The sequence below is a fragment of the Balaenoptera musculus genome, chromosome 2 (assembly GCF_009873245.2).
Source record: "Balaenoptera musculus isolate JJ_BM4_2016_0621 chromosome 2, mBalMus1.pri.v3, whole genome shotgun sequence".
In the NCBI taxonomy this organism is placed as follows: domain Eukaryota; kingdom Metazoa; phylum Chordata; class Mammalia; order Artiodactyla; family Balaenopteridae; genus Balaenoptera; species Balaenoptera musculus.
In genome coordinates this window covers 5,134,544-5,156,946 of record NC_045786.1, presented here as the reverse complement: position 1 = coordinate 5,156,946, position 22,403 = coordinate 5,134,544, and the positions used below count along the sequence as shown (strand labels likewise).

Sequence of the window (22,403 nt, the reverse complement as noted above, 5' to 3'; positions counted from 1 at the left end):
GACATCACCACAGCTTGCAAATTCCAAAATCACTGTTAGTACTTTAGATTTGGTAATGTTTATGCCTGGCCTACACACTGTACCACTGTGTCCTTATTTATATACAACTTGCAGCAGGCAGTGTTTGAAGATGCTTCAGGGTCCAGCATTCGAAAACACCCTGGAAATAGGTTTTCACATCAATCAAAAAAATAAATATGAAAAGCGAGAAAGCTATGTCTACGTACTGTTTACTTCCAAAAGGTAGCTAAGAACATGGGGGCACAGATAGAGCAGGATTAGTTATCATGCTCAAGGATGTTAGCTCAGACATATATTTCCTTCATTGATGACTAGCCCTCCTTGGTTAAGGCACTGTCCTGGTTGGTGTATAATTTATCTCAGAATGAAATGAATTCTTTCCAAAGTCTCATGCATTCTATATGAATGAGTAATAGTGTTTTTGTAACCTTCGCTTTTCTGCACTCTACAATCCACCCCAAGCTATGGCAATTTCTAATAGGAAGGACGCATCGGATACTGTGTCTGTGCGTGCGTGTGTGTGTGTGTGTGTGTGCACGTGGTGTATGGCAAGTATTACGGATTGAATATTTGTGACCCCTACAATTTATATGTTGTAGCCGTAATCTCCAATGTGCGGCTATTCGGAGGTGGGGTCTTAGGAAGGTAATTAGGTTTAGATGAGGTCATGAGGGTGGGGCCCCTAAGATGGGATTAGCGTCCTTATAAGAAGAGACCAGAACGTGCACTCTTTCTGCCACGTGCGGACACAGCAAGAAGATGGCCATCTGCAAACCAGCAAGCAGACCCTCATCAGACACCAAATCGGCTGGCACCTTGATCTTGGACTTCCTGCCTCAAGAGCTGGGAGAAATAAATATTTGTTGCTTAAGCCCCCCAGTCTATGCTATTTTGTTATAGCAGCCTAGGCTGACTAGGAAGGGCAGCAAGTGAACATATCACAGTTCTGAGAATACAGATCGGGGACAGGTTAGAAAGGAGGAGGGATACCCCCAGATGATGAGGAGGGCCAGTGTCCATCCCAGAGGAAGTCGCCACAGGCCTGAGGAATTTGCTGTGGTCACCAACAGGGCACCCTGCCACACCACACCAGAGCCTTGCCCTCATTTTCCGTAGTGAGTCAGTCAGCATGAGTCCTCTGACAGCACCAGCTTGTTGCCCTGGGATCAGCATTTTAGGTGGGCGAAAGGTCCATCCTCCCTTCCCCCCAGAGGGAGGTGGCTTTTTCTCATCCTAAGGGTTCCAGGCAAACTCACAATGGTGACATTTGTTGAGCAGTGGCTTGAATAAAGGGCGCTCTGAGAGCAAGACGGTAACATGGAGCATAAGCTGGTCTGCCAGGGCACCACGCCCCAGGAATGCTTGGGAGGGATCCGAAGCCTCCCAGGGAAGGAGAGAATTAAGGAAATCCACAGCAGGGGAGCTGTACCGCAAGGGGTCCTGCAGTTTTCGACCTTGGCAGCCCCATTTGCCAGAACTAACTGAAATGCAGTAAACAAAATATCGCCTAAAAGAGGCTTGTACAAAAAAGCTGGAATAAACCCTTCATTTGGTTCTAAACTATCTTTCTTAAATGCCAGGTAACTTCCAGCACCCCCCCTTCCAAAACACAAAACAAAAATGGAAGAATTTTTACTTCCCCCCTACCCTCCCACCCCCATTCACTATAGAATCAAGATGCTTTTATTTTTACAGTGGTTTTGGGGCTAATCCTCTCAATACTCCTTCAGTCTTGTAAATACAAAAGGAAACACAAACCTCTGATTTTTGAATTGCTACAGATATGACTAAAAGACTGGCTTGCATTGGCTCTCTTCATCTCTCTTTGGGGGTAACCATGCTGTTGTGCATGTTACTAGTATCGCAACAAAAACCCTGCTGAGTGATTTACCTGGAAGGTTTTGGTGTTAGAATCTGAACACTACCTTGGTGCCCTAGACCAAAAGTTTTTTGCTCTGTAGACAGTTTTGTCTCCCTCACTCCGAGACCAACTGCAAGAATTCTTCTGGAAAATAGGCCAAGGGACCAGTGACATTTCCCAGACAAGTCACCAGAATCCTGCAGTGAGCACCATCGCTGAGCTAAAATGAACATATAAATCTACTTCCCTCAAACATTCTATCATTTGAGGTATAAAATTGCCTTTCATTCATCGAATTAAGCATTTAAAGTAATACCTAATTAATTCTATAACTGATGCATATTATACCTTTAATGACTTCCGCTACAGCAGAAAAACCAGTGATCAATTTGATTTTGCAACTGAGGACGCTGAGTTTCCTCTTTCACCCAAAACTTCCAGATCATGTTAAAAGCCGGGTGTGGTTTTGTGGGGGCAGGGGTAGGCCGAGAGGAGACCGGAGGGAAGGGTGGGAGGGAACTTTGCAAGAAGAACCTTCCCGGAGGGCGTTTGTGACGCCGCAGACCCGCGTTTGGCGGTTATAGAGCCCGGGCCGAAGTTTCTTACTAAAGAGAAGTCTGCACATTGGAGCAAAATCAGGCTTTGGCGAGTTCTTAAGAATTTACGGGCGCTGTAGTCTCCACGCAGGCGAACTGCACACAAGAAAGCGCAGGCCCAGCTCGAAGTTGCATAAAACTTCCATCCAACAGTGCGCGCGCGCGCGCGCGCGCGCACCCGGGGAGACTTGGGTCAATCTCGTCTAACGGTTTCCCTGAACCGCTCGCAGCCCTCGACCTCGGCGGGACGGCCCGGCGCAGTGACTCGCCGCCAGTGACTCAGCGACCCCACCCATCTCCCCCGGGCTTTCCTCGCAGTTCCCGCCGTCCAAAGCCGGACCCAGCCCGTCAGGTCCCCGAAGAGGACTCTCCAAGGCTAGAGGGCGAAGACAGATGGGGCCCGACCGATGCCCCTTCCGCAGCAGGCGGTGCGCAAGGCTGCTCGGGGGGGCTCGAGCCCTGCGTCCCGGGCTGTGCGCGCTCCCACCTCGCGCTCCAATCCCGGACCCTCTTTGTTTCTTTGTCCACGCCTTCCGATCTGCTGGAACCCGCACTCCCCCTCTTCCTGCCCCTTGGCCCGCGGGTCTCCCCACCCACCAGCTCCCTGCGGACCGAAGCCCCGTTGCTGCGCGCCCCTCCCGCGCCGCTCTGGCTCGGTGCCCGGGACCCCTCCGGTCCAGTCCCGGGCGGGTCCCCCCACCACTGAGCGACCCCGCCTTTTTCAGCACCCAGAGGTGAGCAGAGCTCGGGCTACCATCAGGAAAGCCCCCGAAAGTCCCAGCCCAGCCAAGAAGTAACCGAGACTGTACCCAGTCCCCAGGGCGGAGGACGGGGGAGGAGGAAGGCTCCAGGGCGCCCCCGCCCTAACCCCCCGCCCAGCCTTCCCCATTGGTTGGCGCACTCTGTCTCCGGGATGGCAGTGGGAGGGGACCCTTCGTCCTAACCGGCTTATAAAAACTGCGCCCTCGGCGGGGTCCCGTCCTCTGCCACTCTCGCTCCGGGGTCCCCGCGCCAGAGACGCAGCAGCGCTCCCTTTGCCCACACCCACCGCGCCCTCGCGCGCCTCTCCTCCGGAGCCAGCCCGCGCCACCGCCGCTCTCTGCAGTCATGTCCAGCAGGTCCGTGTCCTCGTCCTCCTACCGCAGGATGTTCGGCGGCCCCGGCACCGCGAGCCGGCCGAGCTCCAGCCGGAGCTACGTGACCACGGCCACCCGCACCTACAGCCTGGGCAGCGCGCTGCGCCCCGGCACCAGCCGCAGCCTCTACGCCTCGTCCCCGGGCGGCGTGTACGCCACGCGCTCCGCGGCCGTGCGCCTGCGGAGCAGTGTGCCCGGCGTGCGCCTGCTGCAGGACTCGGTGGACTTCTCGCTGGCCGACGCCATCAACACCGAGTTCAAGAACACCCGCACCAACGAGAAGGTGGAGCTGCAGGAGCTGAACGACCGCTTCGCCAACTACATCGACAAGGTGCGCTTCCTGGAGCAGCAGAACAAGATCCTGCTGGCCGAGCTCGAGCAGCTCAAGGGCCAGGGCAAGTCGCGCCTGGGGGACCTCTACGAGGAGGAGATGCGAGAGCTGCGCCGGCAGGTGGACCAGCTCACCAACGACAAAGCCCGCGTCGAGGTGGAGCGCGACAACCTGTCCGAGGACATCATGCGTCTCCGGGAGAAGTAAGGAGGCGCCCAGGCGGGGCCGCGGGAGGGAAGGAGAGGGGGAGTGGAGCCGCCACGCCCTTGGGGATGTGGCCCGGGCGGCGGCTGCCCGGGGGACAGCGGGGGAGCCGGGCTGTGACTGCTGCGGCGCAGCCCCGCCCTGAACCCAGATCTTTCAAGTTAGCATTTCCCCTCTAGCCCCACTCATTTGCCCAAGAACGCCTGTCTCAAGTTTCAGATTTCTTAAAACTACCGCTTTGTCTGTCCTCGAAGGCCCTTGCAAACGGTGCATGCGATTTCCCCAAACTTTGAGAAAGTTTCCTGCCCCACTCCCCCACCCCCACCCCCGGCGGGCTGCCAGCCCCGGGGCCGTGCAGGGAGCGAGACAAAGGGACTGCAGAGCCTCCTCCGGGGCGGGGTGGTGGCGGTCGTCTCGCAGGTCGTGGTGGCGACCGTGATTGCCTTTCTACGCGGTGGCCAAGGCCCCGCTAAAACTAGCCGAGGGCAGCAGCAGCCCTAAAAGCCGCGGTCGCTGGGTGCCCGCGGAGGTGGCGCAGCAGCGCTGGCCTGGCGGCCACGGCGGGGTGTTTGGGTGTGGTCGCCCCGCCCCTGGCGGTTTCCCCGTGCCCCTGTGGTTAACGCGCGCCTGTTTCAGGTTGCAGGAGGAGATGCTTCAGAGGGAGGAAGCCGAGAGCACCCTGCAGTCTTTCAGACAGGTTTGTAGATTCTGTTCCCACTCGCAGCCACCGGACGCCACCCACCCACGCGCCCCACGGGCAATTCTAAAAGTTACTTTAACCCAAGTGTATACGTCGTGCCAAACTTCACGTCTGCGCTCCAGGCCCCCTAGTGGCAGAAAGACCACAGTTCGGAGCTGCTCCGGACAAAAACCCTTGAATGATCAAACCGTTCTCTAGGACATAAAGGGAAGTCTTTAACTTTTTACTTTGTTTCAAGATTTTTTTTCCCAAGAAATCATTTATTTTCGTTTCATTTTTGCAACACGTTGATATTCTGATCTCGAACAGTTACAGTTTGATTTAGATGGCGGTTTGCCAAAGTCAAGTTGGCTACCTTTTACAAGGCCGCCAAAAGCGCAGTTCTGCCCTGTAGTTTCAAATGTAAAATGTATTGGAGGATAAGAAACTTAGTTTAACTGGACTTAAGCCAGCAAGTTTCTTTTCTTCGCTGCAAGTTCTACTGTGGCCCTAAGGTTAGATGGAAGTATCCCTATGCACGACTATTTTGTGACCTAATAAGGGTGAAAAGGAGCCATCTGTCCCCTTGGCTGAAAGGTATTAATGGTTTCTACAGGCTTCACTATGGAATGTAGATACAGACATCCTGGCAAGTGGGGCCGTTCTGGCCGGAAAGAATAGGAGTCTTTGTGTTCCCAGAGACGCTTTGCAACAGGCTGCATTCTTACTGACTATGTAATGATGCAAGCACCGTTCTAATTGGACACAAGTATTTGCTAACATCCGTTATCTAATATCTGGCCCAGACTCCCAAGTATGTGATGTGAAGAGTTCTTAAAGCTACAGTCATACCTCACATGTGGAAAGGCCTTTCTTTTTTGAACCTTTGCATTCTTTAGCATGTTCTCTCCATAAAGCATAAACCTGAAAATGAAGAATGGGATTTTAAGTAAAAGGTTTTCTTGCTCCAAAGATAGATGGCCTTAAATGATTTTTAACTTAAAATTGGAATCCCAAAGCAGGAAGAGTCGCCAGCATAGTTGCATTCTCCTGAGCACTTACTGGGATGGCTATAAAAGCTCCTTCAGACGAACAGTCTAGAATAACATTTTGAAGCAGAAATACATTTACCAAATTAAACACAGCAATGAGTAGTTTATTTCAGTCATGGACCATTTCTGATCATCATGTCTGTAATGTTTTCTACCCCCAGTAGTAACCTCATATAAAACAATATTAGTATAAATTGTCCCTATTTAGGGATGAGGTAAAACCCCTCATATTCTCTTCGAAGAAGTAGAATAACACATTGAACTTTTTTATAGAGAGTAGTAAATCATCTTGTATATCTTTTGTAGGGTTTAACAGCAAGCAAAAATGAAATTTTTTCCCCAAGCCTGATCTTTTTTTATCACTTATTCCTCATTCATTTTTCCATGAAGGTGATAGAAGCATGTCAATATTTTAAGACTGTAAGGCTATAAACTGTACTCCAAATATAACTGATTACAAGATAAGAGGTATAAAAATCCTCATGACATTCCCTTAAGGGGAAATTAAGTCTTTGGGATGTAGCAGTTTACAAGTGGTGGAAACAGAGAAGTTGACCAGAGCAGCAAAAATTTTACATACAGTTAACCCCGTATGCATTTTGATCAGTCATTCTGAAACAAGCTAAGGAACCAAACTGACACAGTTGTAAGTGAAAAAGATGTGGACACACCCTTGTGGGATGAGATAGGGGAGTTCCGGGGAAAAATCTACCAGAGAAAGCAAAGCAAATACAGTTCAGGGTTACACTTCTTGTTCCTTATTTGCCTGAACTACGTTATTGCCAGGGCACATCTTGAACTGGAGTATAAATCTAGCCTTGTAACTTGAATGCCAGATGACTTGCTTGGGATCCCAAGGATAAATTTCAAAAGATTTGAGTTGTGGGGGGGGGGAAAGAGCTTATGTTCTATCTGCTGAAACTTCTGGAGCACTAATTTGTTCTGCACATTCTCATGTACACACGAAGTTGTGAAACCTGACCAACTCCCATTATCCTACTATGCCATGACGTTAACCCCCCAAAATGCTGTGGCATTGATTTTCTAGATTTAAAAAAGTAATAGAAACTTCACTGATATAATGTGGATTCAATAATAATTGACTGACTGCAGCCTGCCATGTTGGCATACACTTATTTATTTATTTTAAAATTGTCTACTGGTCACCTTGAGTACCACTCAGCGGACCACATTTCAAATTGGTTAATGAAGAAAAGAAAACAGAGTATGTTGTAGCACTGGGTGATTGACAAACTTACTCGAAGGTTATAAAATCCGTCAATGCCCGTCTGTATAATAAAGAGCCATAAGTTCCTATAGTTCACTGGAAATGAACACCTGGGGTAGGCCACAGACTTCAGCATCCTCCTTCAGGCGCTGTCTTTCCTCTTTTCGAAACAGGATGTGGACAACGCTTCGTTGGCACGTCTGGACCTGGAGCGGAAAGTGGAGTCCTTGCAAGAAGAGATTGCCTTTTTGAAGAAACTCCATGATGAGGTGAGAGCAGTCACAGTTTGTGAACCATCGTGGGTGAAGCTGCCCCCGCCCCCCGTACTCGGCACAGCTGACCTTCTGTCTTTTCTCTCCTCAGGAAATCCAGGAGCTGCAGGCCCAGATTCAAGAACAGCACGTCCAAATCGATATGGATGTTTCCAAGCCCGACCTCACGGCTGCCCTGCGTGACGTCCGCCAGCAGTACGAGAGCGTGGCCGCCAAGAACCTCCAGGAGGCTGAGGAATGGTACAAGTCCAAGGTGCGAAACGAGCGAGTGTGGCCAGGACGGAAGAAAAGCGTTCTTTTCTGAAAACGCTCTACCTGCCTGCAGTGATTCCTAAGTACCTTTTCGCTGCCAAGTTTAGCTGGCTTTTCCTCCTGCGCGAGTTTTATCTCTTGCTGCACCCTCCCCACGACTCACACCCCCTCCGTTAGAATAGCAGACGCCCTTGCCACTGCCCCGCTGTCACCCTCCTTGCAGGTTACCCCCTTGCCCTTGACCTCCACCCTTTGAAAACGAGGGAGACAGAGGGAATTTCTACTTGGAAATCTCCACATTGGCCTTCCACCTCATTTCCTTTGGTTTTCAAAACAAATCAGGCGTATCCTGGGACACGTTGCGATTTGAGCTTTGAGCGTAAAAGTTGGTTGGTATCCTGCCTTATTTTCGTATCTGTCTTGTTTGCCATCTTTAAGCCGTGTCCGTTATCCAGGCCAGGTAGAACCTCAGAGGACGTGTGGACAAGGCACGTGGGTGACCCAGGTTTCTGCTTCCTCCCTGACAGTTCGCTGACCTCTCCGAGGCGGCTAACCGCAACAACGATGCCCTGCGCCAGGCCAAGCAGGAGTCGAACGAGTACCGTCGGCAGGTGCAGTCCCTCACCTGCGAGGTGGACGCCCTCAAAGGGACCGTGAGTATCACAGCGCAAGGAGAGAGGGCCGGTCACCAGCTTGGACCCATTTCAGGTGGCCAAGCTCAGGGTGCTATTGGGAGGAAACTTTGTTCAAAGGGAGAAAAATTTACATTTTAGTCCAAAGACAATGAGTCGTCAAGACAGATTCAAAAAGAACTTGGAGATCCCAAGGTTTTAGTTTACCTATATTACTGCTTCCACTAGGAAGGGGACCTGGTACTTGTATTTTCCGCTGAAAATGGGAGCGTTCCCCATTTGCTGCTAGGGGAAATGATTGCAAACGGTCTGGAGATGGTTGGGGGAAATAGCTCTGCTTGTTTGTTTCTGGGAAATAACACCGGCGGCCTTTCTCATCTCTCCTGCAGAACGAGTCTCTGGAACGCCAGATGCGTGAAATGGAAGAGAACTTTTCCGTAGAAGCTGCTAATTACCAAGACACTATTGGCCGCCTGCAGGATGAGATTCAGAACATGAAGGAAGAGATGGCCCGTCACCTGCGTGAATACCAGGATCTGCTGAATGTTAAGATGGCTCTCGACATCGAGATTGCCACCTACAGGAAGCTGCTGGAAGGAGAGGAGAGCAGGTAGGGAACGGGGGCTCGTGGGAGTGAATGCCAAGCTGCCCTGGGTGAGGTATCACGCCCCTTGCTTTCCATGCATCATCTCATTTCGTCTTCAGAGCCTTTCTTCAAGGTAGCTATTTACCACTTTTTACAGATGAGGAACCTTCAGTTCAGGTCTGGAGATTTGAGTTCCTTGTCCTAGTCAGTTAATCAATATCTGAGCTGGGATTTCAACCTACGATTGATTCTGTGAAAACCAAGAGTCACTCTGTCACACCTCCAGCCCCTTGGAGAAAATGCTTGGAGTAAAATATTTAAATGTACTAATGAGACCGATCATAGGTAAATGCTTCTGAAGCGAATCCCTCACCTGTGGATTGTAAATCTTCTTATTTGATGAAAATGAGAAGTGTATAAATGTATTCCTTGTTGTTTTCCAAAAAATTTACTGTTTTTCTTCACCTCTTTCTAGGATTGCTCTGCCTCTTCCAAACTTTTCTTCCCTGAACCTGAGGGGTAAGTATTTGATTGTCCTTCATGAAGTATTTTATTTTATTTTTTCGGCTGCACTGCGCGGCATGTGGGATCTTAGTTCCCCCACCAGGGATCAGACCCAGGCCCCCTGCAGTGGAAGCACGGAGTCCTAACCACTGGACCGCCAGGGAAGTCCCTATGAAAAATTTTAGCAGCTTGTAACCATTCTGTTTATAAAGCACTCATTTTTAAAATGATACTTGAAAAATGCCATACAAGAGAGAATTCTCTTAAGATAGGCATAATTTTCAAACAAGTACTGTCTTACATTTTCTACGTCCAGTTAAAGTGAAATTCCATTTTTTTCCCCTCCTGTTGGAGCATACACTAAAGTCGTCCATCTCATCCTGATGCTACAGTGTTGTTAGCCTCTGGGTTTTAAAACAGGTGATAGTCTTTAGAATTATTTGGGGAATAGTGCTTTAAACAATCATGAACAAAAAAAATCATAATTCTTTGGACAAACTCGTCTCTTTGTCGTTTTAAAAATTTCATTTTTACTCATTTTGGACCTGTTTTCGTTATTCAGAAACCAATCTGGATTCACTCCCTCTGGTTGACACCCATTCAAAAAGGACGCTTCTGATTAAGACGGTTGAAACCAGAGACGGACAGGTTGGTAACTTTATATCGAAACGCAAGTAATTTCAGACAGGCAGTGACAAACTTTTAGATCAGTAAGTCTATCTCAGATACAGCTAGCTAATTTGGGAGGTTTCAGTTTCACTCACGCCTCCTAAAAAGAGAATAGGTCTCTTCTTCCGGCAGTACACACAGCCATCTAATTATTTGGCTCCTAGATGTGAAGGTGGGAGAGCAGTCTGCCTTTGTCTAAAAGTAGTGATTTCCTTTGGTGCTTGATTTGAAACAGGAGTACCGCTTCCTTAAGTTAACTTCCTAAACTAGTTTCATTAGACTGCCTCAATAGCAGGAATTTTTTTTTTTTTTTTTTTTTTTTTTAAAAACTTCATGTCCTTGGCACTTTTATGATCAACCTGGGGCAATTTCTTTTTTTTTTTTTTAATTTTATTTTTATTTATTTATTTATGGCTGTGTTGGGTCTTCGTTTCTGTGCGAGGGCTTCCTCCAATTGTGGCAAGCGAGGGCCACTCTTCATCGCGGTGCGCGGGCCTCTCACTATCGCGGCCTCTCTTGTTGCGGAGCACAGGCTCCAGACGCGCAGGCTCAGTAATTGTGGCTCATGGGCCTAGTTGCTCCGCGGCATGTGGGATCTTCCCAGACCAGGGCTCGAACCCGTGTCCCCTGCATTGGCAGGCAGACTCTCAACCACTGCGCCACCAGGGAAGCCCAGCAGGAATGTTTTGATCCTGGACATATGGCCTCCCCTGGACACTCCTAGACCCTGTCATGATGTAATACAAGGACATGCCATATGATCAAGTAGTTTCTCATTACCCCTCTATGCCAGGAAAAGAAATGGTCAAAATGTATCGTAATCTTCATGTAATCTTCCCTTGCACATAAAATGTACTTGCTGTACATTTTAATATGTTTTCATTGCTTTTAAACTTTGCTGATTATTACAGCATTCTTCTTCATAAATACAGTATTTTTTAAGTTTATTTTTTTAAGTCATAACTTTCTATCAGTTACGTATTTTGCCTACCGGTGAAGCGCGTCTTACATATGTATCTGTTCCTGCTCGCTGTGACCCTTGGTCACGCAGAACCAACGTAATCTTCCAACTTTCACAATAAATTATATGCCTTTCCTAGGATTTTTCTTTGACATGCTTTATGGGGTAATTTAATCATTAGTATGTAGTATTATATTTGATTTGAGTTCTGTTTTTCTTAACAGGTTATCAACGAAACTTCCCAGCATCACGATGATCTGGAATAAAAACTGCACGTAATCCATGCGGCAAAATACTACCAGTGAGAATAAAAAAGAAATCCGTATCTTAAAGAAACAGCTTTCAAGTGCCTTTCTGCAGTTTTTTCAGGAGTGCAAGATAGATTTGAAATAGGAATAAGCTCTAGTTCTTGAGAAACAACACTCGTAAAAGATTTAGAAAAAAGTTTACAACATAATCTAGTTTACCGAAGACGCCTTGTGCTAGAATACTTTTTAAAAAGTATTTTTGAATACCATTAAAACTGCTTTTTTCCATCAAGTATCTGACCAACTTGTTTCTGCTTCAATAAATCTTTGGAAAACTCTTTTGGTGTCTTGCTTATTTGATATCTAAACAATTCTCTAAATTTTATGACAATATATGTTTTGGTTAAATATTTTTTGATCTTATTGGTCAAATTCCCACAAAATCAAGGTTAGGTTAACTCGAGAAATTCAACTTTATGCTTGAAGCGTAGCTCTTAATTTGGCCATTTTAGACAGACCTCGCTTCTTTTCAATTAAGTTATTTTTAAAATTCATAAATAGATGTTATATAATAAAATAATTTGTAGACAAAATGATGCTAGGTCTTTTCATAAAATGAATCCAGCTGGGTCCATGTCCCTGTGTGATTTCAGTTCTAACAAATAGACCTCCTAAAATTAAAAAAACTTTGACTAAAATGAAAACTGCATTTTGGCATGTGCAGCATATACGTGGCACAAACTCCACTACGGGGGTTGAAGTGTAGGGCAACATCCAGGATATAACGGCCGCATCTTCCATTAGCAAGATGCAGAGAAATGGGACAAGTTCATTTAGTTCCAACATGGGAAACTACCCTGCTTTTCTGTGTGTATATCTATACCTATATGTGATACCTAAATCTGTATATCCACCTACAGATATTTTTAAAGACTTGTGCTTTGGGGGAGTGATGTTAGACACAAAATAAAGGAAAATCCTTAGCTGTTCATTGGGAGGTGAAATTAACACATGTGAGTCATGTGGTAAAATGATGCTAGTCTCTGATCAGCTTTCAAAACCTAGAGCAATGAGGATGAAGTGCTGTGGTCATGAAAACCTTCCTACAGGTCACACAATGTGAGCAGAGTTGAGGAAGAGGGATAAAGTCAAATAAATGCAAGAGGGAGGGTATTGCCTGGAAGCAATAGAGTTGTAATGGCCCAATGTGTGTTCTGGAGGGAAATTTCCTTTGAGTAAGAAGTTCCTAGACTTAAGTCCCAATTCCGTGTATTACTAGGATTCCCTCTCCTCCAGGAATGATGTGGTAGGCATTCCTTGTTTTTTGTGTTTTTTCGCGGTGGGGGGGGGGAGCCACGCAGCACCCAAGATCTTAGTTCCCCGACCAGGGATCGAACCTGAGCCCCCTGCAGTGGAAGCATGGAGTCTTAACCACTGGACCACCAGGGAAGTCCCTCCTTGTAATTTTTAAGTGTTTGCATCTACCTCTTGGTAGAGTTGCTCAGGGGAAAGTAAGATGGTTTACACTTAGTTTAACTAAATGCCAGGCACTGTGCTAAGTAATATTAGTTGTGATTTTCATCATTTTTGATACTGTGGGTACCACATGAGTAAAGAAAGAATTGGCCCAGGGAAGTGACCCCTAGTCAGGGTGATTTACGTCCTAGTTTGCGCAGGATGGTCTTGGTTTATGCTTCCTTATTAATAACGCCCCCTTTCAGACTCACAAGTGTACTAATTTGAACAACAGCTTCTATCTGGTCATCCTACCCTTAGCATAATCTTTTTTTTTTTTAATTAATTTTTATTGGAGTCTAGTTGCTTTACAATGTTGTGTTAGTTTCTGCTGCACAGCAAAGTGTATCAGCTCTATGTATACATATATCCCCTCTCTTTTGGATTTCCTTCCCATTTAGTTCACCACAGAGCACTGAGTACCTACCCTTAGCATAATCTTACAGGAAAGGATATTTCTGCTGAGACTCCTTGAGTGGTCCTGCACCCCACCCTCACCCCACCCCCGTATGTGAACACTGATGTGTTAAGTTACCTAATCAGCACTGCCAGAGCAAACACCCATCCCGGGGCTTGGGCCCTGAAGAAACTTCTTCTAGTTGATTTTTGGGTTTGTTTTTTGTTCTTTAGTCATTTTCACCACATTCCTCTCAGCCTCTCAGTCCTATTACTCCTGTCTCTTCATCTCTACCCTACCTTTGGCTTAGGAGGGTCATCCAGAGAAGACACTGGCCCCATATTAGTTTTCTTCAAGCATATAACCCTTCATTATTAAAAAAAAGAAAGAAAGGAAGAAAGAAAGAGGGAAAGGAAGGAAGGAAGGAAGGAAGGAAGGAAGGAAGGAAGGAAGGAAGGAAGGAAGGAAGAAGGAAGGAAGGAAGCTATAGTTCCCCCCTCACCCCTCCTCCCAGGGGAAGAGGACCCAAGATGACAAATTCTGCCCAAATACTTTGAGACTAGTGGGCTCCCCTCCCTTAAAAATTCCATACAGCTCTTTCTAAAATCACCTCCCTGAAACAAAAAAGATGAGCTTGCCTCCCTTATCTGCGACTGTCAGAAATTAGCCCTTCTGAAAAGCCTCACAGGGCCCCGCCTCGTAGGAATTCAAATCTATTTAAGTCTTTTAAATGTTTATCTTTTTTTTTTTTTTTTTCTTTAAAGCACTTTTCTTTTTTATAGCTACTTTATTTATTTATTTTATTTTTTTATTTTTGGCTGTGTTGGGTCTTCGGTTCATGCGAGGGCTTTCTCTAGTTGAGGCAAGTGGGGGCCACTCTTCATCGCGGTGCGGGGACCGCTCTTCATCGCGGTGCGCGGGCCTTTCACTATCGCGGCCCCTCCCGTTGCGGGGCACAGGCTCCAGACGCGCAGGCTCAGTAGTTGTGGCTCACGGGCCCAGCCGCTCCGTGGCATGTGGGATCTTCCCAGACCAGGGCTCGAACCCGTGTCCCCTGCATTAGCAGGCAGATTCTCAACCACTGCGCCACCAGGGAAGCCCTAAATGTTTATCTTTAATTACACGGCTAGCATTTTCCTTACCTGCCACTTTGAAAAACGAATAAAAAGAAACGATGTTCTCACCACCTATGGTGAAGTAAAGATGAATGCTTGGTTCTTTTATGTATAACATTAATCCCAGATTAAAGGAGATTAAAAAAAAAGTAGGGGATGGGGAGAAGAAAACAATGACATAGAGTGTGAAGTCTCAAAAAAGTTACCAAGGGGATGGTGCAGTCTGTGGAAATACTGTGAAAATTAAGTCCTGCTAAGGTTTCTCACCGTCGTGATAGATGGACGAGGTGGCTGGTGACAGAGACAGACGTCTGACTGAGTTACAGCGTGTCTATCGTGAGGTCCCCCTTCCCATGACCAGCCTCTGACAAAGGCGCTGGGAAAGAAACTCTCCTTTCCAAGGCTGTGCGACTAAAGGAGGAATTGTGTGTGGTGATGGGGGACGGGTGGGAGGACACCAGCTTCCCCTGGTCTTTTCCTGAAGAAAACAAGGTTGAAGCAGACCCTATGCCCCAAAGAAGGCTCTCTCCCCAACCTGCCAGGCTTCAGCTAAACAAAGGGTCTCTATAAATCCGCTGGGGCTGCCATAACGAAGTACCGCAGACTGGGTGGTGTAAGTAGCAGAAATTAATTTTCTCATAGCTCTGGAGGCTGGAAGTCCAAAATCAAGGTGCTGGCAGGGTTGGTTTCTCCTGAGGCCTCTCCCCTTAGGTAATCTCTTCTTGTAAGGAAACCAGTCACATTAGATTAGGTCAAATGACCTCATTTTACCTTAATCACCTCTTTAAAGACCCCATGTATTTCCAAATACAGTCACATTCTTAGTTAAGACTCAACACACGGGTGTGGGAAGGGAGTATGGGGGACATGGGGGCAAGGGACACAAATTCAGCCCACAACAGATGTCATAGTTAAACATTTGGAGAACATTCTCCTTGTCTGTACTTGAACTAGGTCTGTGATGGAGATTTTCAAAAGGCCGTAAGTTTGCAAAGTCACTGAAGGTTAGTACACTGCTTAAAGATTTGTGGCCATTCGTGACTGGTCAACTTCTCCGTTTTCTTAAATCCCCTCTCAAGGTAGAGAACAGTTTTGAGACAAATGCTCTGGAGACTTTCTCTACACAGCTACCCTGTAAGGCAAGTATTTCTTTTAGGGCATGGTGGGAGGTGAGCAGACAGCCATGGAAGGTTCTGGGAGAGTCACAGGCTGCTCTCAGATGAAGATTTTCCACAGTCCAAGAAGACCAGTCTAAACGTTCGAGTTCCCCGTATGTATCAGGCACTGTGCTGGGTGTTGGCTGGACAACCACAGTCTGCTCCTTTACTGAGTTCGTAGTCTCCCAGTCTCGTTGGGGAAGAACAGTGCTATGGACTGAACGTTTGTGTCCCCCCTCCAATTCATATGTTGAAATCCTAACCCCCCAATGTGATGGCTTTAGGAGGTGGGGCCTTTGGGAGGTGATGAATTAATTAATTGTGGGAGGTAGTTCATGAGGTGGAGCCCTCATGAATGGGATTAATGTCCTTTAAAAAGACACAGAGAACTTGCTTTCCCTCCTCTGCCCTGGGAGGATACCAGGAGAAGCCTACAAAGAGAAGCAGGCTCTCATCGGACACCGGATCTGCTGGTGCCTTGATCTTGGACTTCCAGCCTCCAGAACTGTGAGAAGTGAATTTCTGTTGTTTAAGCCCCCCAGGCCACGGTATTCTGTTACAGCAGCCTGAACTAAGGCAAACAGGGGATGTTGTGTACGAGGTGTTGGATGCATCTTACTTCCCAAATGTTGCAAAGAGGCTACACAGGTCACTTCAGCTCTACTCAGGCTGACCTAAGGTGGAGAAAGTTCCTGTTCTGTCCTTGGCATTCAGACCGTGGCTTCTAGGCCTGACGATGATCCGAATTCAGTTAACGGGCCTCTGTCTCTCCAGAATATGAAATTTTCTCTATATTTTCCTTTATTTTATCACATTAATTGTAATTATTTCTTTTTAAAAAAATATTTATTTTATTTTTTATGTTTTTAAATTAATTAATTAATTTTTTTTTTTGGCTGTGTCAGTTCTTAGTTGAGGTACATGGGATCTTCATTGTGGCATGAAAGATCTTTCGTTGCAGCACGTAGGCTTCTCTCTAGTTGTGGCGTGGGAGTTTCTCTCTAGTTGCGGCACATGGGATTCTCTCTAGTTGTGGTGTGCGGGTTTTTCTCCCTCTAGTTGTGGTGTGTGGGCTCCAGAGTGCATGGGCTCTGTAGCTTGAGGCACGCAGGCTCTCGTTTGAGGCATGCGGGCTCAGTAGTTGTGGCACGTGGGCTTAGTTGCCTGGTGGCATGTGGAATTTTTCTTCCCAGGCCCGGGACTGAACCAGAATCCCCTGCATTGGAAGGCGGATTCTTTACTGCTGGACCACCGGGGAAATCCCTATTATTTCTTAATGTTTGTCTAAAAGTCTCTGTCTGCTCATGTCAATATGTGGATCACCTCTGAATTTGCTTATAGTGTCTGTTTTCTCTTTTGGTTTTTGATTAGTTGGTCCTTTTTTTTTAAGCACACCTCATAGTTTTTTACTGCATGCTGAACATTTTAAATGAATACTTGTTTAGGCTCTGGACAATGTCTTCATTCTCTAAAAAGGAAGAATAGTTTTCTTTTTACAGGCAAATAGAGTACCAGTGGGTCACCTTGATCCTGGTAAGGGTTAGTTATAGTTTTTGTTAGGTCTTGTCTATTTTAACTCCATTATCTTAGTACTGGTCCTCACCTCTCAAATGTGTTCCTTAGCCCCAGGATAGGACATTTCTGGATCTCAGCTACAGTCTGGATGCATTTATCAAAGTCCTTCCACTTTGGCAGACACTCTAGTCTGCTCAGCTTTTAGTTTCCTTGCTACTATTTTCTGCTGGGTTTCTTGGAGTCTCACCCTGAACCCATACAGCCTAGGAGGTGGCCAACAATTTGAATGCTTCTCTGTCAACTTAGCCTAGTAAGAATATCGTTTTATGTTGAGCTCTCTCCCGCATTTAGAAACTGCCCTCATGGGAAAAACCAAGTGAATGTGGATTTCACCTTGGAGTCTTTGCTTCTCTGAAGGAATATAGCCCTTAATCTCCATTCTTGACTGTATTGGTTGCTCTCAAAATAATTACACAGTTGTGCGCACGTTTGTGTCTGCTCGCGCGTATATGTGTGTATGTGTGTGCTCCAGCTGTTATAGTTGTTTTCATGGAGTAGACAGGTATTCAGTTATCAATTACCACTATGAACCATACAATTATAAAACTCAGCAGCTTAGAACAACAATTTATGATTCTGTGGGTTGACCAGACTCAGCTGGGGAGCCTTTACTTGGGATCATTCATGCAATTGCTGTCAGGCGGTAGCTCAGGCTGGGGTCATCTGAAGCCTTCACTGGACCTGACATAGAAGATGACTTCTTCATTCTTAAGTCTCTTGCCTCAGTGTTCTTTGCCTTCTTTCACTTTCCAGATATTGTCTCATAATCCATGGCTTAGGTTTCTCGCAGCATGGTCTGAGGATAGTTATACTTCTTACAGTTTGACCCACTGCTAAGAGGCAGGAAGCAGAAATATCCAGGTTTGATAAGGGCTATGTCTGTAAATAACACAGCGTAATTTCCACGGCATTCCATCTGTCAAACCAGCCACAGAGACCACCCAAATTCCAGGGTGGAGAATTAGACTCTACCTCTCCACGTGGAAGTGGCAAGGTCACATTACAGAAGAGCATGTGAATGAGAGCGAACGTTGTGGCCATCTTTGGAAAATATAGGAGGTTGAAACCAGAAGTCCCAATCAAAACTGACTTAAGACGATAAAAAAACCTGAATAGTCTTCCTTAAAAGAAAATATCGAGAACAGGGGACTTCCCTGGCGGTCCAGTGGTTAAGACTTCACCTTCCAGTACAGGGAGTGCAGGTTCGATCCCTGGTCAGGGAGCTAAGATGCCACATGCCTCGCAGCCAAAAAACCAAAACATAAAACAGAAGGAATATTGTAACAAATTCAGTAAAGACTTTAAAAGGTCCACGTCAAAAAAAAGAAAAGAAAATATCAAGAACAGGTATCTCAACAGTTGAATTCCACCAAATATGTAATGTATACATTCCAAATCATCACAAACATTTTCAAATCATAAAAATGAGAGAACCTTTTCTAACTCATTATATGAATAAAGCATAACCTTAATCCCCAAATGAGACAAAGACCCAGTAGGAGATGAACACTGCAGGTCAACTTTCTTCATGGATAGAGATGCAAATATCCTCACAAAACATCAGCACACTAACTTGTGTTGGCTGAGGTTCTTTGAACAGCAAAAGATGGAATTAGATGTACAAGAGATTTATTTTTTTTTGCGGATTTTAATAAGATTTTAATAATGTTGGTAAGGAGCCAAATTACAAATGCCCCAGAATATGGAATCCAAAACCTCAGAGACGAAATAAAAACTCATAAAGATGTAAGAGCACTTAAAAACGGTCATAATCTTTAGGAAAAAGAAACCATTTTCTCAGCGAAGGTACTGAGCACATTTAATAAAAATGAAATGAGATTAAAGACAAGATGCACTGCTACCCATTCCCCAAATCGAAGTGATTAGAAAGGTGAGATGTGTGCCAGTAAAGGCAGGGCACCAGGAGCACAAGTGAGCTCCCATCACCAAGAGATGTGGACGGAACTGACATCTCCTCACATCCCTTTCACTTACAGGATAGGAGACAGCAGCCCTGGAAATGAACCGTGCTGGCACGTGGGCAGCCGGTGCGGGCCTCCGCCCCCGGGGCAGGCTGTGGACCTGGGGGCAACGCAGGGCGACGGGCTGCCTTCCCCGGGAACGACTCATTACTCAAATAAACTAATGTAAGAGCTCCGTTGTCACCCACAAAGCCAGAGTAAGAAGCACGAACAACAGAGGTCCCCGCGGCGCAGAGGCGCTCCGCGCACCGCCCTGTGGGGAGCAGGACAGCAGAGCCGGGAAAGAACGCCCGCTCGGTTGCACTCCTCATCTGCCAGGACGAAGGCGCACCCCGTCCAGGGCTTTTGGGTGGGCGGCTGGGCGGCTGGGAGCTCCCTCAGCTCTCGAAAGCAAACACTTAAATGCTGCGTCTTGCGGCTCCTTTCCTTTCCCCAAGGGCGTTACATGCGACGCTTCATTCGGGCCCGATGTTCAGATCAGCGTGTCTGCTCATCCCGGTAGGAACACAGCCACAGTTATTTGTTTGTCCTCCCAGCACACGTGGCGCTGAAGAGCGGCTGTGAAACGCAGTGGAACGACGCACGGCTGATGCCCTTCTGCGCAGCCACGCGCGTCCCAGAGAACCGGGAGACGGGAGGGGAGGCGCCGCTCCAGCCCCGTGCGCACCCACAGCTCCTGTATTTTAAACCCTAAATCGATGGTTTCAACAGATGCAGATTCCACGTGACAGGAGAGCGAGTCAGGAAGATGTGAGCTTTTACATTCTTTAGATGTCGACTTTTGCCGTCCCGGCTATTAAAAAGTTATGTGTAACTTTAAGATGAAAGGCATTAGCAGCTTCTTAGAAGAGGATAATCCCAATCTTCTGGAGGTTTAATGAGATGTAACTCACTGGAGCTTCTGACTCGGTCTGCTGTTAATTGAATCAAAGTCAATGACAATCTGGCTGCACTTTGGTGTGAATTTCCCGAAGGAAACCCCGGCCGTTTCAAACACGAGCCTCGCGGCTGTTGTCTCACTGCTGTCGTGGTATTTATCAGACATGAAAATAACTTCTTTTATCCCTGCCTGGATGATGAGTTTAGCACATTCATTACACAGGAACAAGGCGACATACATGGTACAGCCTTTCACATCTGCTGAGTTTTTGTTCATAATGGCATTCAGCTCGGTGTGGCACATCAGTCAATGAACTTTTACTGAGGGCCTACTCTGGCTCAGACAGGATACAGACCCTGGTCCACCGTCCTCCCCAGACCTCCCGTCTTCAGGGGACGTTGTAAGTGTCCCTGTGAGTCCTGCAGCAGCTCTGCAATCCTGCAGGCAGAGAGCTGAGCTGGGGCCTCTCAGGAGACGCTGGCGGTGCTCACCTTAGCCTATGAACACCACGATTTAGCTGTGTGTAGAAATGAACAGTCTCTGGCATTGTTAAGAAAATCGTAAGGGTATTTGGTATCCAGTATACTCTCCGCTGTCCTCCTCCAAGGCAAGAGGTCATCACTACATCCATTTGGCATTCCACTGTACCCAGTGCCCACAATCTTGTTTTCTGCATTCACGATGCAGGCTCCGACCTGGGAATTTGGATCTTTGCTCCTCTGTGCCGATAAGAAGGCCACTGCCATGAAATACTCAGGCCATTCCAAATGGTCATCACGTTTTTCACAGGGAAATTCGCTCATGCTGGGTCGGCTTAGGGTTGGCGCTCGCTGGTGCCCTGCAGCCCCGATGCAGAACGGATCCAGGGAGACACGTCTGGTCACCGGCCCGGCCGCAAGCCACGCTCCTCCCGCCCCTCGATGCCGACCCCGGGACGCACCCACGCGGCCCCGCCGCCCACGTGGCAGCTCCTCTCGGACCCCCCGGAGGCGGCGGCGCGCCCCGCGAGGTTGCCCAAGCGCCGCCGGCCCCGCACCGTTTCCCCGGCAGCACGTTGGACCGGGAGGGGGCGTCCCCGCGGCCGCCCGCTGCCCCGGCCGCCCCTCCGCTCCCGGCCCGCGACCTGCAGGCCGGCGCCCGTCCCCACTGCCCAAGAGATTTATTTTGATGGATAAATGGGAAGACATAGGAAGAGATAGGTGAGCCTTTAGGCTGCAATACAGGTCTGACACCAGTGAAAGGAGAGAGGGAAGGATGGAATCGTAGGAGTAGCCTCAGACTGCAGTGTTGATTTAAGAAAGTTTCAGCAAAGCCTATGGAAGGTCCTCAAGTCAGTGGCTGGTTAGAAGAGTCCCATGTCCCACAGGAATGGGTCAGTACTATAATCTTTACTGTGTTCAGTCACTGGTTTGGAAGCAGCCCAGGGGAAGTGTGTCCTTGACCCAAATGTGGTGGTGAATCCAGAGGGATGACAGTAGGGCCATGAGTCAATTATGTTTCTTGAAACAGGAGATGTAAGTGATGTATCTTCCTTATCACTACACAAATCAAGCAATATATTTAAAAACAATACTTATGTATTCTAAACATATAAAAATAATAAATGTTGCATATAGCTCAGGGGTACAAGAGTATTTTAATATTAAAACTGATTAACATAATTTAACATTTTGACATATGAAAGGAGAAAACCATGATTCACTTAATAGACAGAAAAAAGTTTCATAAAAGTCAACACCTAATTAATATAAAAACTTTTAGAAGAATAAGAATATAGAGGGACTTCCCTGGTGGCACCGTGGTGAAGAATCTGCCTGCCAATGCAGGGGACACGGGTTCAATCCCTGGTCTGGGCAGATCCCACATGCCGCGGAGCAACCACTGAGCCTGTGCTCTAGAGCCCGCGAGCCACAACTACTGAAGCCTGCACACCTAGAGCCTGTGTTCCACAACAAGAGAAGCCACCGCAATGAGAAGCCTGCGCATCGCAACCAAGAGTAGCCCCCGCCCGCTGCAACTAGAGAAAGCCCGCGCGCAGCAATGAAGACCCAGCGTAGCCAAAAATAAATAAATAAAATAAATAAATTTAAGAATATAGAGAATATTTCTTAACTCAATAGGAGGTAGCTATAAGAAAGCAAAAGTAAACGTAAAAAACAATGGCGAAATAATATAATTATTCCCTTTAAGATCAAGAAAAACAGGGATACCCACTATCCCTGCTCCTATTCAATACTGTACTACAGGGAAAAAGAATTAAAGACATAGCAATAGAAAGAAGAGATAAAACTGTCATTAATTGCAAATAATATAATTGCTTATTTGGAAAACCCAAAACTATCTACAGATAAATTATGTGCGAAGAAAAGCAAAGAGTTGAGAAGAAATAAGATACTCTTTTAGATAAAATAAACACCACATTAGAAAGACATGTCTTACCAGATAGGGCTATAGTAAAATATAATAGTGTAGTATTGGTGTAGAGATAGACATCAAGAGAATACACAGTAAGTCCCCTACATACGAACGAGTTCTGTTCCAAGAATGCGT

At 46.9% G+C, this 22,403-nt stretch overlaps 2 protein-coding genes across 2 annotated transcripts; one reads left to right on the top strand and one right to left on the bottom strand.

Moving 5' to 3' along the window:
- The first annotated feature begins 3,380 nt into the window (after positions 1–3,380).
- On the top strand, positions 3,381–11,570 carry VIM (vimentin). The gene is made up of 9 exons (XM_036842729.1): positions 3,381–4,148; positions 4,786–4,846; positions 7,282–7,377; positions 7,472–7,633; positions 8,160–8,285; positions 8,654–8,874; positions 9,326–9,369; positions 9,917–10,002; positions 11,209–11,570. The coding sequence occupies exons 1-9, from the start codon at positions 3,586–3,588 to the stop codon at positions 11,248–11,250; spliced, it is 1,401 nt and encodes a 466-aa protein (XP_036698624.1). The 5' UTR covers positions 3,381–3,585; the 3' UTR covers positions 11,251–11,570.
- An 8,088-nt stretch (positions 11,571–19,658) lies between these two features.
- LOC118890506 (deoxycytidylate deaminase-like) lies at positions 19,659–20,824 on the bottom strand. Its single transcript, XM_036843459.1, has 2 exons — positions 20,413–20,824; positions 19,659–20,155 (listed from the first exon to the last, which is right to left on the bottom strand). Exons 1-2 carry the CDS (start codon positions 20,654–20,656, stop codon positions 19,863–19,865), a joined length of 537 nt encoding a protein of 178 aa, XP_036699354.1. The 5' UTR covers positions 20,657–20,824; the 3' UTR covers positions 19,659–19,862.
- Between the last annotated feature and the right edge of the window lie 1,579 nt (positions 20,825–22,403).